Here is a 21,083-nt window from a genome sequence, read left to right on the forward strand (position 1 = left end):
CTATTAGCATCTGCAAGAAGCTCAGATACTGCTAAACACCGTACAGTGCCCAGGACAGCTCCATCTCGCACGCCTTATGTCCCCCACCAGAAGACAAAGAACTGCCCCCACCAAAAGTGGAGAGTTCCAAAGAAACTGAGCACAGATTCTCAGTGGGGGCAGTACTGCCCCCTTGTGGGAGCTCTGGAAATTGCTGGGGTGCTTCTGTGTTACCATGGTTATCACCCAGTCCAGCAGTCTATAGAAAACTGCATATTGAAGAATTATTCTACAATCCAAACAGCTCTAAATTTCATTCTTAATTCATGCATAGGAAAAAATTTATATAAAATTACCCAAGCCTCTACCTTAACTCTGTTTTACTACATGTAAATGAAAGAATTATTTTTGCCTGGCCTTAAATTATATTTTGTTTGCCAGGACTACAAATTACTTATTACCATGGAAATTAAGAGGAACAGATACTTTATTTTATAAGAAACTTTACAGACAATGCTTAACGTTTTGGAAAACTGGGTCACTTGACAGAAATGCCATTGACCAGTGACCAGAACCAATTATATGTTTTCAGTTGTTATATGATTTCATATGATGTTATATGATTTTAGGAAAAAATGCAAGCACTTCATACCATTAGTTCAGATTACTATGTAGTCCTGTTGTGTGGTCATCTACAGCTTGGAAATCTAAGAACTTACTTATTCAGCCACAAATTATTTGATTATATTACATTATATTCCTTTGTCTTTTTAAAAATATTTTCATTAGGATACTACGTATATACACACACATAATTATGTGTGTGGATAGATTATATTACTTTTGAATTTCATTTCAGGATACCCAGGGAGTATTAGGAAATATTTGATATGAGTAGGACAGCATTGGGTGTATTACAATTATAAACCATTTCTCTTGCCCATCATAGCCTTTTGGGATCTTGATACTATTTCCAATATAATTACTAACTCATATAGTACGCCAAGATATTATTGATATTTTCACCCAGACAATTCATAAAAATGCTTACTACAGAGTCCCAATGACTAATATCGAGTAGTGGAATTTATTTTACTGTACTTTCAACATGGAATTCCCATCTACCTTTCAAATTACCTTTATACAACTAACTACCTAAATTACAACCACGTACCAAAGATGGCCCTGGGAAATTTCCACAAAATGGGGACCAATTACCCATCCCAAGGAAGCCATCCTTGGCTGACTCCTCCTCCCACTACTGGGAGAATATTTCCAGTAAAGTTTGTATAAAATGAATGGCTATTTGAATTATCCCTAAGATCTCTTCCAACAGTGAGAAGGAAAACCTTCTAAAAAAAAAAAAAAATCAGATGGCAGATGGACAGGAGGAAAGCAAAATAAAGAAATATACAATCTCTAGAAGAACGGACACATGTATCTGGATAGCACAAGTGTTCTATAGACTTTTTTTTTATTTCTATAAAGTCTTAATGAGTCCATACTGAGCAATTGCTCAGTAGTGTTCGATTCTTTGTGACCCGATGGACTGCAGCTGCCGAGCTCCTCTGTCCATGGGGATTCTCCAGGCAAGAACAGAATACTGGACTGGGTTGCCATGCCCTCCTCCAGGGGATCCTCCCAACCCAGGGATCAAACCCAGGTCTTCAGCATTGCAGGTGGATTCTTTACCGTCTGAGCCACCAGGGATGCCCATAAATATTCTATATCATCAAGAAGCCCAAAACCATTCCCAGAAACCTAGCTTCTGTGAAGCATCTTGGATAAAAAGTGTTTGAGAATTAAATATATTCAAATAGAAATACACCTATATTAACATACATTTTTAAATTGTATTTTCAAATAAGTTGATTTCCTGTATTACATAATTTTATATAAAACCAAATTACCAATATGACAAATTCATACTGTCTTTTGAATACTTCTTAACTGTAAAATTTAAAGTTTAAATTCTGAATGGTAGGAATACAATTTGTATTATAGGCTATATTAACACAAACCCTCTAGTTAGGTTACAAAGTATGTGTGTGTACATGTTAGCTTGGGGAAGAAGTGAGAGAACAACTTAAATTCTACTTCAAAATATATAAAATAATGTCAACCTAATAAAGAGTCTATACCTAAATATAACCCTGCTGTTTTAAAACATATAATTCTAATTGGTTGAAACATTCAGAGATTTTTGGAAATGAGTTTGTATGCTGACATTGACTAGATAAATCTGCCAAAGAAAAATTGCCTTTATCGTAATACATCTATTTGAGGTTTATTCCACTTGTTCTTTGTAACCCTAAGGAAACAATTTACCAAAATTATAGGGAAGTAAACTGTTGAAATTACAGCGTAAAAGTTTCTTTCCCTCTAAAATTACAGGTAAGAAAACTACAGTCTACAGAAATGAAAATCACTAGTTGTCTCCAGTTTTAAGCCCAATTTCAGTCTCCTGTAAATCTTTATAAAAGTCACACCTCGAAAACAAGAGAACCATAAACGGCCAATGATCTGTGACATTTCGTGGAACCACAAGAGATGAATACTTTCATCTCAACCAAAGAACTGTCAGTCAACATCCTATACTTTGATAAATAAGAAAAGGGGTGGGAAGAGGGGAGGACAGCTAGAAATGCCAAGTGAAAAAGCCTCTATAAAACCATGCATCATTACCTAGCTATGTCCTTCACCCCTTATCTCATTTGCCATAGGCCTTAGTGGATTTCTGAAGTCACAGCTTTGTACCTTGGGCTGGAAGGAAGATAAAAAACAGATGGCATGGTGTATGAGTTGAATACCAACCCCCCAAATTCATGTCCATTGGGAACCTTTGGGGTTTCCCAAGTGGTGCTAGTGGTAAAGAACCCATCTGCCAATGGAGGAGATACAAGAGATTCAGGTTGGATGCCTGGGTTGGGAAGATCCCCTGGAAGAGGGCATGGCAACCCACTTCAGTATTCCTGCCTGGAGAATTCCACGGACAGAGGAACCTGATGGGCTGCAGTCCATGGGGTCACAAAGAGTCAGACATGACTGAAGCGACTTAGCACGCACGCACACACGGGACCCTACGAAAGTGACCTTATTTGGAAACAGGGTCTTTGCAGATGTAACCAGGATGAGGTCGTCCCGGATGAGGGTGGGTCCTAAATTCAATGACTGGCACACCCACAGGGAAGATAGTCATGTGAACAAAGGCAGAGATTTGGAGCCATGCACCTACAAGCCAGAAACACCAAAGAGTTCGGAAAACCACCAGAAGCTCGGAAGAGGCAAGGAAGGGTTGTACCCTAGCAGTTTCAGGGAGACCGTGGTCCTGCTGACACCCTGAATTCAAACTTCCAGTTTCCAGAACTCTGAGAAAGTATATTTGTGTTGTTTCAAGATATCCAGTTTGTGGTAATCTGTTACAGCAGCCCAGGGAATTGAATTCACATGACCCCCCTACCTACAGAATACACCTCTGGAGATGTTTCTGCAGGCCCACCTGGCAAATGTCCTGGTTCCAAATTTCCCAAATCTATTAAGTCTGAATCTTTGTGGATGGTGCCTAGGGATCTTTGTTGTAACAAACAGTTTCCTTGAGATGTTTATATGGACTAGAGTTTAGGGACCCCTGGGCCCTGGAATGATCTAAGAGTCTTCACTTTCCTTGTGGTAATCCTTGTGCCTCTGCTGCGATTATCATCTAACACAGTGTCAGAGTCAAACAGTGTCCTGGGCCAGAGAGCCTCTGACTAAGTCACCTCATTGATATTTGGACCAAGTCTCCTCATCTATGGAGAGCATATGGAATCGGTCCTGTCTGGCAGCACCATAAGAAAACATGGGATTACTGAAAAAGGCAAATAGTAGTGTAGCAGTGTTAGTCATTCAGTCGTGTCCAACTGTGTGCAACCCCATGGACTGCAGTCTGCCAGGCTCCTCTGTCCATGGGGTTCTCCAGGAAAGAATAATGGAGTGGGTTGCCATTTCCTTCTCAAGGGAATCTTTCCAACCCTGGGATTGAACACTGGGTCTTCTGTGTTGCAGGCAGATTCTTTAGCATCTGAGCCACCAGGGAAGCCCTGAAGAGGGCAAATGAGTTCATGTAAATAAAGTGCCTTGTACAGAGTAAGCTCTCACCACTGCTGAACTAATATTTCTTATGTTAACAATGTATCTGAACTAAAATTCTTCCTGGATCACATTTTTCACTTGGGAACAAATTGACCTGAGTCTCTAGAACTCTAGTATTAAAACTGCAGAAACATTAGCTGTTCTTTACAGCATGCTTCCAACAGGTCTTTGGCATAGCATCAGTTTTGGGTGGGCCTTCTTATCCCTATTTTAGGGATGAGAAACAGAAGTTCCAAGAGGTTAAACAACATGACAAAGATATCAGTGGCCTTAAACTGAAGCCTATTTGATTCCACAGCCTCTGTGCCCAGTCTTTATACCATACAGCTGTGCCTGCCAATGGTCTAGAACAGGAAAGAATACTAGAATGCTTCTTCTAGGCTTTCCTAGATAATGAGTTAATCTTATAATGTAATCCATGTGAAACGTATTATTAACGCATTAACTTGCACTAGTGCACCTGATTGTACTTTATTTGTATAGAAAACTTGAATAGCAAAAAAAAAAAAGAAAGAAAGATGAAAGGAGGAAGGAATCAGAGAAAAATCACTGATTAACCCCTTGCTATTTAAGGCTCTGAAGGCCAGTAGCATCAGCATTATGTGACAGCTAATTACAAAGGCCCCTTCCCAGAACTGTTGAATCAGAAACTGCAGTTAATAAGATTCCCCAGGTGATTCAAATGCAACTGAGAAGCCCTGGGTTTACTGAACTTCGAGAGCAGATAGCTGAAGAGGGGGCCCCAATACGGCTAAATCTAAATTAATGGTACAGAATGGTGAAGTTCCAATATGGTGGGCTAGTGGGGGAGGGGTGTCGAATGTGTACAAAGAAAACGAACAGTACGCTGCGAGTGAAAAGCAGACAGGAAAATCAGTCCTAAATATGGCCTCTGTCGGAGTGCCATCTGTGATTCAGGAAATGGCTCCAAAAATAGGGTCAGAGCTAATGAGCAGAATTAGAACCAAGCATGGGGTAAGAAATAAGGGAAGAGTATATATGGATATCCTGGCACAGTGTTGGAAGTCATGATATATTTTGTGAATGAAGTCAGAATCAGTAAATAACAATGAGAGCTAAAGTTTATTGAATGACTACACAGGGCAGTGAGCTAAAACTATTGCATAAGCCACCTCACTTACACCTCTCAACAACCTCACCAGGTTTTTAACAATTACAGAAGCTGAGGTTTTGGGTGTATTTTAATGACACTGTCAGGCTGGCAAGGAGAGAACCTGGCTTTGGTTATGACATATGTCCACCCCTATCTGAGCTGATAGACTGATCGATGAAATTGCCTTGGGTGAAATAAAATCTGGACTGGTATTTGTCCAAATTGAAAAGCTCTAATACAGTCAAATCAGCCTCTAAATTGCAAACAGGAACTGACAATACACAAATATGTAAGTTCAATGTCAACTTGGGGAGAGAGGGACAGACAAGGAACGTTCTTCAGGCTGTTAGAACATCTACAAAGAGCCTCCACCCAAATCCCTAGACCTATAGCTCCACTAGACATGAAAAGATGTGCCCTCATCAGTTATAAGGACTGGACACTAGACAATGAAAGAAGGAACAGAGAAGCTCCTGGGAAACAGGGCTTCAGTCTGATGGAACATGACACCTGTCAATCAAAAACCCCTCACCAGGGAGAGGCTCCTGTTGTGAAGAATCTCCACTCCAAAACTCTTCAGTGTTTCCAGTGTCTTTTTCTTTCTTTTTTTTAATTTTATTTAAATTTATTTATTTTAATTGGAGGCTAATTACTTTACAACATTGTTTTGGTTTTGCCACACATCAACATGAATCCGCCACGGGCGTACATGTGCTCCCCATCCCAGCGTCCAGTGTCTTTTTCTAAGCCTGACATAGCCGGTTCCCTGAGCATTCCTGTCTTATCATCATCCTTTCTGGGTAGTTCATGGTAGTGTTGCATTTAAATCCAGGATCTTTAAGAAACAGCTCTTCTAAGAAACGTGAACCAACAGTGTCCCAGAGTTGTTTGGGGTGCTAAATTGGATAATAGCACATCTTGAGTCCTTAGCTCTGTTTTATCTTATGTGGACAGTTTACTTTTTTATACATATATAAAACATAGAGACAGCATTTAACCATCTCATTTCCACTTGTCCCATGGTTCCAATTTACAAATTTCTAGGTTTCCTCATTTCACTCGTCACTTCTGATGTTTAAGATGGATTTAAGGAGAGCCGGAATGGCAAATAAGAGACAGAAGGACCTAAATTCAGTTTTGTCAATAACAAGCTTCATGTCATTGGCCAATCACATTATTTCTGAACTTCTAGATTCTTGCTTAATTGTGTATCCTCTAAGTTTTTTTCAGGAAAGGGGATGAACAAGGATATCTCCTAAAATCCTTTCTAGGCATTAGGTTCTATAATGTGTTAATACCAGAACTAATGTTGTAAAAAAAAATCTGTAGAATTTGTCAAACCTTTAATTGTTACACATTTGCTAGCACTCTTACTTAACACTGTACACTCACATTCTTTTGTTAGACTGTGTACACAGAGAGTATCCCTCGTATACAAAGCCTTAGGGAAGGAAGTAGCATCATCCTGATTTCATACGAGTAGAAACAAAAGCTCAGAGAGGTAAAGCAATTTGTTTACAACCACAAAGCCACAGGTATAGGAAGAGTCGGAGGTCAACCTCAGGTCTATGCCTCCAAAGCCCTATCATCATGATAGTTTCAGGTCATTTCTCTCTAAGACTGGACTAAAATCTCTGAGATTACTCTTCTTACACTCCAAAATCAGTTCCATTTTTTGGCTTCAACCTCAGGATTGAATCTATGTGATATGACTGAATTCTAATCCAAATAAATGTTTGCAAAGTTACCTTTCAGTAAATCTAGTTCAATATCATAACAGTGATCAAAAAAAGCAAAGTAAACTCTCCCAGAGGTTGCCATCCTATAAAAAGAAAGCTCCACTGACTAGTTACAATACCATATATGTCCAAATATTCCCACTAGCCTTTAAAAAAATGTAGCTGAGAGATTTGGAATTCATTATTTTCCCAAGTGGAAACAAGCTCCTTAGAATCTTTAAAGTATCAAAAATGTATTTTGAAGAAAGAAAAACAAACCACAGTGATTCTTAAAGATGGACTTCAGTTATTTAAGAGCAGTATATACAAACAATTGTATCCTTACTTTAAAAAATCACATTGTAGGAATTCAAAAGTTTTATTCAACTTAAAAAAATCAAGCCAAATGTGCAGTATGGACTTTATAAATCTGAAAAGTAAAAGGGTACATAAACATTGCCTCAAAAAAGAGTGTTCTCATGACTGTAACTCGAGTATAAAAAAGAAATAAGAACTTTCCACATGTTTCTGCAATAGTTTTATGTTTGGCTGTTTTTAAAAATGTTTGTTTTTAATATGGAAAATTGATTTTGTCAATGCCATTCACATGCTTTTTATTTTTTAATAGAAAAGGTTAGAGATCATTTATCTGATATAGAAAGTTTATGCATAGTCACAAACTAAAATAGTCACACGGAAAATTAGCAACTTTTTTGAGCTGCCACTGTCATCTTTGGAAGTTATCCCATATATAAATCAAAGACACATGAGGAAATGCGCGCAAGACTGTTAGCTGCAGTGTGGCTTATGCTTACATAAAATAAAACAAGTAACTATCAATATTAATAAGCCTAATACATGGATACAACGGAATACTATGTGGCTGTTAGACTGATACAAACTACTCTAGAAAGGAAGGAGCTATAGTTGAGGAAAGAAAACAGGTTGCTGAGGAGTGTTATGGGATGAGTCTCCTTCAGTTAGAAAAGCAAAGAATAAACCCAAACTCCAAATGAACACAGAGGCTGTCTATAAAAAGTGTCCATAAAAATACAGAAAAGCTAACACTGGCTGCCTGCTGGCAGGCAGGTGGGGAAAACTGGGAAGAGAAGATCAAGCTTTATACATCTTTTTATTGTCTGACAACCAGCGGGCATTACCGTCAGCCATTAAAACAACTGGGAGCATAGTCATGGTCCAAGAAAAGCTTAAAATCAGCAAATTTGAAATATCAAAAAGTGTCTCCACATTTTAACATGGCAATACAGCTGCAGAACCTCACAAAAGAAACTTTTAAAAATCGCCCTAATATCAGGAAGCCCAGTGAGTCTGAGGCCTGTCTCATTCTGTGAAGACATCCTCCGTAATGCCCTGGAGAGACTAGATAAACAGGGGATTTCAAGGCAGGACGCTTCAGACCCTGCCTCCACACTTGAGGAATTTGTCTTCCCTTGATAACAAACCAGAAAGGTCAGAGAAAACAAAAGGCATTGCCACTTATCTCTTGCTTCACTCTTCTCTCTCTAATAGTGACTGGGTTTTCTCTTTTTTTTTAGCTCTGCAGACAAAAGAAAGGATCATATACGTTTGATCTTTCCTTGATCCTTTCTCGCAGTCATAGACCCTATGACGTTAATTTTTCCTAACTTAGGAAAAATAGAAATGACTGCCCTTAGGAGCACTTTTCTATACTGGCGGCTTCAAATAAACATATCGCAGAGTTTCAAAACACCTTTAACAAAGGCAACATGTTGTCAAATAGGGTATCAAAATGTACAGTGTTGAATTTTCTCTTTCCCCTCTTGCTTGTTTATCCAAGTACAATCTAACACAATATATGAGCAGAGAAGCGCATGAAAGAGGCCACATGATTACATGTGAATTCTTTTTCATCCACAGTACAACTTCATTTTGGCATCAACCCTCAGTTACAAGGACAGACCAGAATAAGTGCATTTCTCCTCAGTGTTAAATCACAAATGTTGTCATCACCAAAACCACTTCACTTCCAGTCCCCTGGGGGCTTTTACATGAGAGGGGTCATGACTGAATGTAATGGCCTTTTCCAGGAAGGCTGAATGGCACTTTCCAAGGGAGTATTGATTCAAAAACCCTACAGTCCATTAGGTACGACCCACAATCTATCCCTTTATGGTAGGTCAGACCACATTCATTTCTTTTCACTCTAAAATTGTTGAAAGGCATGGTATATTTTGGACACCCCATAACAGACTTGGCTTTACTCTTGGAAATATATAATGTATACGAATAATATTAACTAGAGTTTTAAAATTTATTTCTAAAAAGGACCTCAGACTGCAGCAGGCCATGTTAGGATTTATATAATTATGTTCTAGAAGTGTAGAGTTATCAAAGGCAGCAAATAACCAATTAGCAGGTATTGAAGTTTCTTCTAATAGCTGATCTTTTTCTTATAATAACTGTATTTAGTTCTTTATTGGGGGTGAGAGGACTGAGTAGTAAGACGTTCCCTTTATTCTATCTCCTCCCACATATATATTTTTTGCCGTTTTTAGTTTTACATTCTTTCTCTCAGTTTTCTTTTCTCAGCCAAATGTGAGTCCAGAGTTTCCTCACAGGTGCTTCAGGAACTTCCCTCAGACGGATACCAATGTTCAAAGAGTTCTCGGTGCAAAGCACACTCTCGGTTTTCTCTTTTGGTTTAAACACCACACTTCGGCTTTTTAAACACATTCCTCAAAATCACTATTTATTGGAAAACTATGATAATACATGTATTCAATGCTACACTTTCCAAACACTTGAATTCTCACGGTGCCTTAACCGAGCGGCCGGGCTCTTTTTTGGGCTTCCCTGGTGGCTCAGAAGTTAAAGCGTCTGCCTCCAATGCGGGAGACCCAGGTTCAATCCCTGGGACGGGAAGATCCCCTGGAGAAGGAAATGGTAACCCACTGCAGAATTCTTGCCTGGAGAATCCCATGGACGGAGAAGCCTGGTAGGCCACAGTCCAAGGGCTCGCAAAGAGTCAGACACGACTGAGCGACTTCACCTTCGCACTTGAATTCCTCATTTATATGTGGAAGCTAAAATATAAACAAATATAACAAAACAGAAACAAAAGCACGGATACAGACATCAAACTAGGGGACACCAACGGCGAGGGTGAAGGGAGAGAGGCAAGAAAGCGGTAGGAGGTTAAGAGACACAAACTACTGCGTATAAAAGCTACAAGAATGTACGGCAAATGCAGCCAATACTTTATAATCATTTTAAATGCAGTACAGTCTCTAAAAACAATGAAGCACTATGCTGTACACCTAAAACTAATATAATTTTATAGTGAATCAATTTTACTTCAATGAAAAAAGAAAGTTGTGTGTTTGAGCATGTATTTTAAAACTCAACTAAAGGCCATCTCAAACTACTAGTTGTACAATTGCTAAATATTATACTCCTGCTGCCACCTTGTGGTCATTTTTGGAATCTTCTTGTTGGCTCTCTTTTCCTCCCTTCTTTGCTTCTCCTCACTCCACCTCCCTTTCCCCCTACCTTTCAGACAGGACCTATACCCAAACCTTAATGAGTTCCTTTTTTAAGTGGTAGGCAGACAACCTGCACTGTATTCCGAAATGAGAATTGATTGTTGTTAACTCTCCTCCTGTTTGCATAAAAGGAAGGCTGACTGCTGAAGAGTTGATGCTTTTGAACTGCGGTGCTGGAGAAGACTCTCAAGACTCCCTTGGACTGCAAAGAGATCAAACCAGTCAATCCCAAAGGAAATCAACCCTAAATATTCATTGGAAAGACTGCTACTAAAGCTCAAGCTCCAATACTTTGGCTACTTGATGTGAAGAGCCGACTCATTAGAAAAGATCCTGATGCTGCAAAAGATGGAGGGCAGAAGGATAAAGGGACGACAGAGGATGAGATGGTTGGATGGCATCACCAATTCAATGGACGTGAGTTTGAACAAACTCTGGGAGATAGTGAAGGACAGGGAAGCCTGGCATGCTGGAGTCCATGGCGTTCCAAAAAGTCAGACACGACTTTGCTACTGAAGAACAATAACCTCCTACTTGTAATATATTCCCGCCTTTCTCCTTATACTTTTCTCATTTTTCTGCAAAACTATTTTTTAAATAATAATACCTTTAAAAATATTTATCTTTTAGATTCATCTAGTTTCTTACAAGTCAAGGAAACACAGACTACAGGAAAATACATGTGTATTTTATGAAAGACTTTCCCTTCCAAACTTTTTCCAAATTATATTTTTACAGAGAAAGAAAAAGTCTTGAATTTCTGGCTGCAGGATGCCACACTACTGCCCTTCAGAGCCACAGACATTGCCTTATAGGACCCAAGGAGGAGCCCTGGGGACACTCTGGGAAGACAGAGCTGCCCATGGAGCGTAAGCTGGACGGAGATTGGAGGCCAGGCATCCCTATCCCTTTATAATTCCCAGCTGTCCTGTTCACCTGTGTCTGTGGCATGGCAAAGGAATTCATAAACCTGGGGTAAATCAGACACTTCTCTGCAGATATAGTGAAGTGAGTAATTCTTAACCAGGCTGATTTACCATTAGAGCAAGAATATATCTTATAAAACCCACTATTTCCATGCAAACCTATGTCCTCACTCCAATTCCTATGGAGAAATTGAAAGCCATCCAAGGAGTCAGCCAAAGACAGGTCCAGTGAGAACTCAATTAGACAAAATTTTCCACAACATAGACGGGGTGAGCATGAAAGCAATCTGTTTCATTCCTTGTTGAAAATGACTTTAAAATAAACTTTCCCTCTTTTGTGTTATTCATATTTATGTTATTTACAATCTATATTTTTCCACATTTTCCTTTAAAATCTATGAACCTTTAAAACGAAGCTTTCTAAGCAACAGAAGCCACATGGCATAGGTTTAATATGATTGCTACATCTTTTCCCTCAGTACATTAAAATTCTTTACTAATATAAAACAAACTAACTTGTGTGCCACCTAGAAGCAGCCCCAGTGCCATCGGTATATGAACATCACCCTTTGGGAAATGGGTTCTGATGTGTACATGCTGAATAGAGTGCAGTAAACCTAACGACAGTTGTTTATAAAAAGGCAGCTTTAAGCGTTGCGGCAACCAGATGTTGATGTTTTAGACCCACAGTTCAGATCCCAAGTTCTCAAACACTGCTTCTGCAGTGACTCACGAGATGAATGATGTTCCCACGTGCACCACACTCTTGTGAAAAGACAAGACGGACTGTGGGTTCTGTGCTATTTCCTGCCATATATTTTTCATCTTCCCAGCCTGGGAAGCCAATTGGAATGCAGGTCAAAAACCATCCCTTGAGAGGTGCCTGTGAATGCACTCAACCTTATTTTCTAAGAAGCAAATAATTCACGAAGTTTGATTTTTAACCTACTATTTACTCGTTTTAACCTCACAACTAATCAAACACATACCACCGTGTGCCATGACACTTCAGCTACAACCTGCTGGAATAAGACCTGGAATGTTGTCCTGCATATTTTAGAGTGAACTTGCTCTGTGAGAGGAGATTGAATTGGATATGAATTGGTTTGATCCTCTAAATGGTTTCTGGGTGAATTTTTGTTTGTTTGTTTTTAATACCTTCTAGATATGTGCTGTTTTTATCCTGCCTCTGAAATTTAGCATGTGGGAAGAGAAATGCATGGTAAGCTGAAGGTTTTATAGGGTTGGAATTTTTACTATAAACAGACCTGGTTTCTACCCTGGGGTTTACAACCTAAGATATAAAAGAATTTTCTATTTTGAGAATTTTTAGCATATGTAGTTGAAGTTCCTCGATGGCCATGCGAGGCATGAAATTAATATTACCCATGCCGTGAGGGCAAGGAGAGGCATCAAGAAAAATACTAACATTTACTCAAAGGCTTTGGATTTGCTCACCAGGCAATATCAGTATCATACAGTTGGACAAATAGGCCTACAAGTATTTTTAAGAGGCAAATATACAAGTACTTTTAAGATTCCCTGTAAGGTTTGTCAGCAGTATTTTTGCAGTATTTGAAGTCAGAAGGCTCAAATAAAGACTTCTGAGGATTGAAAACACATTTTGAAGCACTCTCTAAACTGATTTAGAAAGGAGGAGCAGTACAGCATAATTTAAGAACTGTACTTGCATAATCTTTATCACAAGTGAAAACAAAATTCAAACTAAGTCCTAACAGGGTAATTACAGCAGATGTCTTACTGGATTTGTCTTATTAAGGCAAATTCACTTATTAAATAAACACTCAGATGAAATCAGCATGTTATCCCCTTACACACCAAAGTGCCATCAGTGCGTTCATCCATATAATGAAATCAATCCAGATCAACTCCAAGGATCAAGATATTAACTGTTTAGGACTAATTTCCAAGAATATGTCAAATCTACATGCACTAAAAAAAGGTTAACCATGCAGCCAACATATTGGACAGGACAAATTACAGAAAGTATTTTACAGCTTTTTAACCAATATAAACTTGGTATTGACTGAATGTAAAACTACACTTTTTTCTAAGATAGCATGAGTTTCTACTATAACCCCACATTTAAAAAAAAAAAAAAAGTATGGAAATGTTTAAAAAAAATTAAAAGCAACATAATGTACACTGAAGTTTCTAATCTACCAACAATGTTTCGGGAGCAGTGCAGAGTAAGTTTAGGAGTTTTAAAAAACGAGTCTGCTGTTCATAATGACAATAAAAGAGATTAGTTCTATAAGCTTTTACATAATAAAAACAAACCTATATCAAAGATACACATTCTTTGGAAATATCCAGTTTTCATTAAGAAATACTTTAAAGCATCATATATTTTCAACATGAGGAATTACTTTTTAAACTTTAGGAAAATCAAATTGTACAATATCTGAAATAACTTAAGACATGAAAGGTTTTGAAAGGTTAGAATACTAGTCTGAGCAAGACCTCTGTTCTACATTTGTGGTTGTATGAGTTTTGCAAATAACACAGATAGATCTGGCAGGAGTTCCAGATGTCAAGCTAAAAGAGAGGAACCAGGGACCCCAAAGAGAGATGCACAACACGGGCAGATCCGACAACAAAGAAAAATAGGTAAAGATCATCATTGGGTAAAAGGTGGAATCAACAAGAAGCAACAGAGACTGATTCTAGTACCCTGCTCTGGGAGACAACATTGGACTACATGTCTAATATCAGACACAAGCATTTGACATGCTGCAAGATGCTGTCATCTATCTTACGATAGCAGCCCAAGAAGTAAATCATCCTTTCCCCAGGGAACTGATTGGGCCAAACTGGAAGAGTTTACCATAAGAAGTGTAAAGTCATAAACTGAATAAATTGGCAATTTGTGTGTATGTGTATAGATATACATATATGGACATACACATATAATCATACACATAAACATACACACACACATCCTTTTCTCTTCAGGGATCCAACAGCACATGACTCTAACAAAGCGAGGCTCCAGGTCAGTACTGGCTTTTGACTAATTCCAAACTTCTGAGCTTTCACTATTGTGAAACAGGATACACTACCCCTGGTTTATCTCAGAGCTCACAGTAACTTCCAAGAGCTACAAGAATTCAAGATAACATAGGGTCCTGAACTCTGATAAGCAAATTCTCAGTGGCAAATGAAAATAATTATTCCTACTCTGAGCAGCTATGAAACCACCTGAAAATCCTATCAAAAGAAAGGGTTTTAATGCACTCTTAGCACCTCCTACACAGAGTGGGGAGAGGGCACTGGGAAATGAGCAGTCAGTAAAGAGTAAAAACATATGACATCTTTTGTTTATTCAGGTCTTTTAGAAATATTTTCATGAGGGTCAGTCAAATCTCCTGCTGCTGCTGCTGCTGCTGCTAAGTTGCTTCAGTCATGTCCGACTCTGTACGACCCCATAGATGGCCGCCCACTAGGCTCCTCTGTCCCTGGGATTCTCCAGGCAAGAGCACTGGAGTGGGTTGCCATTTCCTTCTCCAATGCATGAAAGTGAAAAGTGAAAGTGAAGTCGCTCAGTTGTGTCCGACTCTTAGCGACCTCATGGACTGCAGCCTCCCATCCGTGGGATTTTCCAGGCAAGAGTACTGGAGTGGGTTGCCATTGCCTTCTCCGGTCAAATCTCCTATGAACACACAATTAAATTGAAACTTGCAAACTATACACGTATCAATGATCCAGATAGAACAAGAACCCTTGCTATATTACAAATACCCTTGGAAAATGAACATCATCCAAGAACCCAAATCAACCCCAAAGCAAAGTGGATATGTCTTAAAATATAAGTCTCATGACTAAAACCAGGGTACTGTCTGCCTTCTGTATTGCTCTGACTGAAAGTACGAGTGAAGTGCTTGTTCACAGAACCTGTCCTCTTCAAACTACTCTTGGCAAGACACAAGGATCAAGCCTGCCTAAACAACCTGCCGTCTTCTCGGCGGTTCTTCCCCCTTTCAACTCTCATCATAAATACTACTCATCAGAGTAAACTAGATGAATGTCCTCTCCCAGAAGCTCCTGTTAAAACATCATTATGTTAATCCAGAAAGGATAACTGGTCAACAGATTGGTATGTGGTCAGGTAGTAATAAATTCCTTTGGATGGAAGGATTGGTAGGGATGATGGGATTAGCAGGAGGAATCTGTAAGGCAAAAGGCAAAGGATAGAGTGGATGATATCCAAAGGCAACCACAGAGATCCTTTTCACATCCTTCCTTACCTGCACTGCTCATCAGTTCCACCTATGACGTGAAGGAGGAACGACTAGGAAATGCCAGTTCCAAGAGAAGGACCTGAGGAAATTCTAGCCAGCTCAGCGCATTCAAGGTGTATGTGCTGGATATGCCTATCAAGGCATATTTGCTTAAGCTCACTGGTCAATTTTCATAAGGTCAGTTTTGTGCTGGCTATAAGCAAAACAAACAAACAAAAAAACACCAAAACAACAATGTATTCTAATTTAGGGCATGTTCTTTTTTTCCTATTCAGAAGGATTCACTAGTTAATAAGATGGAACTATCCTGATTCCAAGGCATAGCAGCTGAGAACTGGGGCTCTAAAAATTTTTAAACTGGGGTTTGAAACGCATCTGGCATTTCTTAGCTGTGAGATCTTAGGCAAGTGACTTCTTTGAGCCTCAGATTCCTCACATGAAAAGTACATATATGATTTAGGATCACTGAGGAAAAAACAATGAGCTGATGAAAGTAAACAGCTTAGCACTGTGTTAAAATCAGTAGGATTAGCTATCTTTAATATTCTTACCTATGCTATTTTAAAGCATTGTGTATTTTTACTGGAACAATTAATAAGGTGGGCCCAGAATTCAGTGGGTGTACCCGCTCATTTCATTGAAGCTAGTTATATCAAAATTAGGCCAGATCCCTTGATTTAGTCTGAAGGTGAAATCAGCTGAAATGAATCAGAGACGCAAAAGGCAAAGAGTTTTCTGGGGCGTCCATTCCAAAGCACCCGTGTCCCAGTGGAAGAAGGTACAGGTTCCAGAGGATGAATTTACATGATCAAGAATCAAGGGATCTGTGACAGGAATAGCTCAATAGCTTTGCAATATAATACATTATTCCTGTAACAGAGTGATATTGATTTCAGCTTTTGCTTAAGCTAATTTAAAAACACAATTGTATGCAGTCCTCTGAGCTAACTGGGTGGTCAAAATAAGGAATTTAGTTGTGATTAAAAAAACAGCGGGAAGAATCAGGATATCTGGTTATTCTTGATGTGGAGTATATGCATGCAGGGAATTGAAGCTCACAGAAAACTATATGAAAGACTCAGTTATTTGGTAGAAAGTTATATATGAATGTAAAATATCATCATCATCATCAAAAACAGCCTACAGTTTTCAATGATTATCACTTGATCTCTACTGGGCATTTCTAAGGGGTCTGCAAATGAGGACTGTAATAAGTCGGATGTTTTCTTGTTAAACATGATCATCATACTGTACACTTGATACTTATGCCGAGAGCTCAGATCTTCCCTTTCTCTAGTATAATTTTCATCTAAAGCATTCCTCAGATACTTAGATCATTCTTAATGGAGTTTGTGCATTATACCCTCTGTGGACACATGGAAATCTGGCTAATTGGACTGACTTGATTACAACAGTCGTTGAATTCTCCCATTTCCTTCCACTGCAATAAATGCTCAAGATATTTTTACCAGCGATTATGTAAATATTTCAGATTGCAATCATTTTCCGAAACAGTGGTGATAGGCAAAAGCTCTTTTGTCATTCTGCCCACCAAACAGAATTCCTATACTTTCAAAATATATTTCTTTTCTTGTTAGTATAAAAACTGGTGGTGTCCTAGCAAAGTTTCAAACAAACCCATAGCATGAATAGCTCTCACTAAATCCTATAGCCACTGGAATTGAACATTAGCTTTGTGATAAAGCAGTCTCTTTCAGTCCCAGTAAATGCATCAGGATGGCACAACTTTTAACAGAATGCATGAGTTGATGGGATGTCTATTTCCCAAATCCAAATATCTGAAAATTAGCAAATGCACTTTTATTTTGACATTAGCAAATGCACTTTTATTTTGAAAGCACTGTGTTTGCTGTTAAATGCTGTATTCTAGAAATACTTTTTTAATGATTTCTTTTCTTGGCCAAAATAAGGTGCCTCACCAGTAAGTCAGTACTGTCTCTTTAAATGCTAGGATAAGTACCTAATTCCAGAGGTTACTATTCCCATGTTCTACCTGTCAAAATTCTTTAAACTCTAATGAGTCAGCTTCCTGAAAATACACGCCAAGCTTCCATTTGAAAGTGTAAAACTACATGCTGAGTGGGAAAAAGTTTACACTCAGTCCCAGGGTAAATCCGCGCACAGAGTTAAGTAGAAAAGCACTTCAGCTAGTTTCTGCGGACACAAATATGCGCTCGACCAATCTCTACTGCGCATGATCCACTCTTTTGATGAATGTTCCTACCCCTAACCAGAAAGCGCTGGGAGTAGGGGGGAGGGATAGAATAAGGAAGATGATGCGTACGTTTGAAAGATCAGCCATTTCCTCTAAGTACACACAAAAATGTCTCTCATTCCTAGGGAGATTTCTTATCAAGGAAAATAAAAGTTCCTCTTTGAGAGCTAGTTCCTGAATGAGAGGGGACCCTGGGAGGGAAGTTTCTTCTCCTAACCTCTCCAGACCCCGGTGAAATTTCCTTTTTGCTGCGGCTAGGCGGTGCTGGCTACACTTTTTTTTGGAGGGGCGCAGTCCAGACACAGAGATCTGAAATTTCAAAAATGCGATAGAGCCCCAGCCGGCCAGCCCTAGGAGGCGAACAGCTGCTGGGTGACCGCTGATGAAGTGGCTTCTTAAGGAGGTGGGCAGATTGATTCCAGCTGCTGAGCGCGGGGCAGGGCAGCGGCCGAGGAATGCGCAGCTCAGCTGAGGCAAGACACAGCAGCTTCCCAACCAATGGCAAGGCCAAATATTAGCTCTGATTGCAGTCTTGGCCGAAGAGAAGGAAGAATGCCATTGTTTCATTTGATAGGAACTTCCAAGGCAGCGTGGGCCAAAAGGTGCCATGTGGACAGCGTCATTTAGTAAGTGTAGTATTGCTCAGGAAACCTGAAGACTGCCCCTTGAGACGTTGGTTCCGAGTGGGCCTTCAGTTACCAAGGTGAAATCCTTTCTGCCTGACACAACCTACCAGCTCCTGGTCCTCTTCTGATAGCTCTCTACTCCTGCACAGTCTTCATTGATCCCCTCCCCCATCCCACATACACTGGAATCAGTACACAATTGAAACAAACAAGGAAAGAGTGCAGGGGAAGAGCGGGGGACATCGAGAGTCCTGCAAGTGGCCTGGATGGACCGACAAGAAGACGTGCTCTTTAGAAGCACTAGCCTCAAAGTCAGCTTAGGGGGAGGGATTAATTTAGGGGTCCTCTGAGGGCCCCAAACTCAGACAACCAAGTGATCTAACAAGAAGGAAGGGGTAAGAGGCAGGCGGGCATGAAGGCACGCCTGATGGAATATTCAATATCCTGCGAGATGCACTTTCGGCCGTGCACTTCCAGAGACTAAAAGCCAGTAATGGGCTTTGGAGTCTGCACTTCCTCTCCCTAATGTCCAGAGGCGCTTTAATGCTGCAGCCAATCGATCAGCCTTCTCCGGTGAAGGCAGCGAGCGGAGAGCAAATACTTCCTACTTAGGGCCAAAATCTCCGGGCCTCCTCTGCGCACCACGAAAGAGCGACACACAACTTTGAACTGGCAGGACTTGGCTCTCAGCGTGGCGGGAAGAGGGAAGGAAGGAGCCCGGAGGCGCCCAGAGAAACAGCTCCCCTCCCTCGTCATCCCAACTTTTCCAGGGACAGACTCCGAAGACAAACAAGAGGGGGCGGTAGTATCGACTCAAGGACAGGGCTGACCAGTAGCCCCAAACCTGCTTCAGGTGCAAGGTCACCGAGCCACCTCCAAGCCCTAGGCAGCCCAAGAAGTGGACACTTCTGGAAGGGACACAAACTGAGCAAACCAACATCCAAGAAATGGTGTATCTTTACAATTTCCTGCTGACATCACTTGCTGCCTGGAGAGTGACCCTCGGAGGCTGATCCCTGCAGTGGAGACGCACCCCAGTCCCGCCTCCCTCCCCGCACCCCCTCCGCGCCTTCCCAGCCGGGCTCGGGCTCTGGGCAAGTTCAGTTCCTAAACCGAACGCGGTCGCCCTGTCCAGCCTCCCGTCGCCGCTCCCGGGAGGCTCCAGCGGCGCACTGAGCATGCCCTGTGGCCTGGGTCTGGGGGTCACCTCCAGGAAGCTCTCCAGGCCCCGGGATGGGCCGGGTCCTGTCCCCGGAGGTAGTCTCCCCAGGGGTGCGCGAAGGGAAGACCGCGCGACTTCGGCGGGGTGCGCAGCGGCCAAGTTAGCGGGCGCGACCAAACTTTCCACGCTCCTTCTCCCCACCCCCACGCCACAGGGGCGCGTTTCCCCGAGGAGCTAGCCTTTCCCAGCCCGGCGGAGACCAGCGCAGCACGTGATGGGCAGAAATAAAAATAAACACTCCCCATTCCCGGCCCGCCAGGGCCACCCCCACTCCGCGCGCTGAGGGGAGCCAGGGGCGCCGGGCACCGAGCAGCCCCCGCCGCCGCGGCCCGGAGCCCCCAGTCCCCGAGCCGCCGCCCGGCCCGCCCGTCCGCCCCGAGTGGCGGCCCCGCTCCGGCCCGCCGCGCCCGCGCCCCGGCGGCGCCTACCTTTCGGATTTGGTGAACTTCCGGAATGCCTGTCGGAGGTCGTGGAAGGACCTGTAGGTCTGCGGCTCGGCCGAGATGCCCTGTGCCCGGGTGGTCCGGGGGCCGATGTGGGTCGAGGGCACGGGCAGCACTGACTGGCATTTATGGAGTTTCCTCTTCAGCTCCTGGATTTCTTCCTCCTTCTCTGACAGCCGCTTCTCCAGCTCTTTGATCCTCTCCTCCTTGAGCATGAGAATCTTGGCAAAGTCTTCCTCCAGCTCGCTCATGTTTTTCCCTGAGCCCCTCCGCGAAACTTTTTCTCGGGCGACGGCGGCTGGGACTACAGCCGGGCGAGGCGAGAGCGGACCGAGCGAGTGAATGGGCGCTAAGTACTGGAGCGCAGCGGTGCTGCCCCTAATGCGGAGCGAGGAGCCGCGTTCTTCGATCCACTTCTGCTGAATGGACTAAAAGCATCGAGGGGAGGATGAGAAGTCTAAAAGCGCTGGAGAGGAGAGGCAGAGTGCTAATCCCCAGCCTCTCCGGGGAATAGGTGATTATCTTTCATTGAGAAACCAATTAGAGCTGCCCTTCCTCCCCTGAGACCCCCTCCCCCGTCCCCCTTTCCCAATCACTTCGTGAGAACACGGCGTGCGCGCCACCCCACCGAGAGCCTGGTTTCTAGTTGGGAGGGTTGGACCAGTGAGCCTGGTCTCACCCCATCACACAATAATCACTCTTGCACGCTATATGGTACCAAACGAAAGGGCTGGGGTGGGGTGGGGTGAGGGGGGAGCTTTATGCCACTTGATCCTTGAAATAGCAACAATTACCATGTGATCTGGTAGATGACGCAGCGCTTGTAACTGGAGCCCAAAGACTTTGTGGGGTGTGTGCGTGTGAGTGTGTGTGTGTGTGTGTGTGAGAGAGAGACATTTCAT

At 41.7% G+C, this 21,083-nt stretch overlaps 1 protein-coding gene across 1 annotated transcript in view; it reads right to left on the reverse strand.

Moving 5' to 3' along the window:
• The window catches only part of PRKG1 (protein kinase cGMP-dependent 1), a 1,418,431-nt gene extending 1,397,993 nt beyond the window's left edge, over positions 1-20,438 (reverse strand). Inside the window, 1 exon segment of the mRNA NM_174436.2 lies at positions 20,167-20,438. Within this exon segment, the coding sequence (NP_776861.1) occupies positions 20,167-20,432 (266 nt within the window). The 5' untranslated portion in view covers positions 20,433-20,438.
• Between the last annotated feature and the right edge of the window lie 645 nt (positions 20,439-21,083).

This window comes from Bos taurus, chromosome 26 (genome assembly GCF_002263795.3).
Source record: "Bos taurus isolate L1 Dominette 01449 registration number 42190680 breed Hereford chromosome 26, ARS-UCD2.0, whole genome shotgun sequence".
In the NCBI taxonomy this organism is placed as follows: Eukaryota; Metazoa; Chordata; class Mammalia; order Artiodactyla; family Bovidae; genus Bos; species Bos taurus.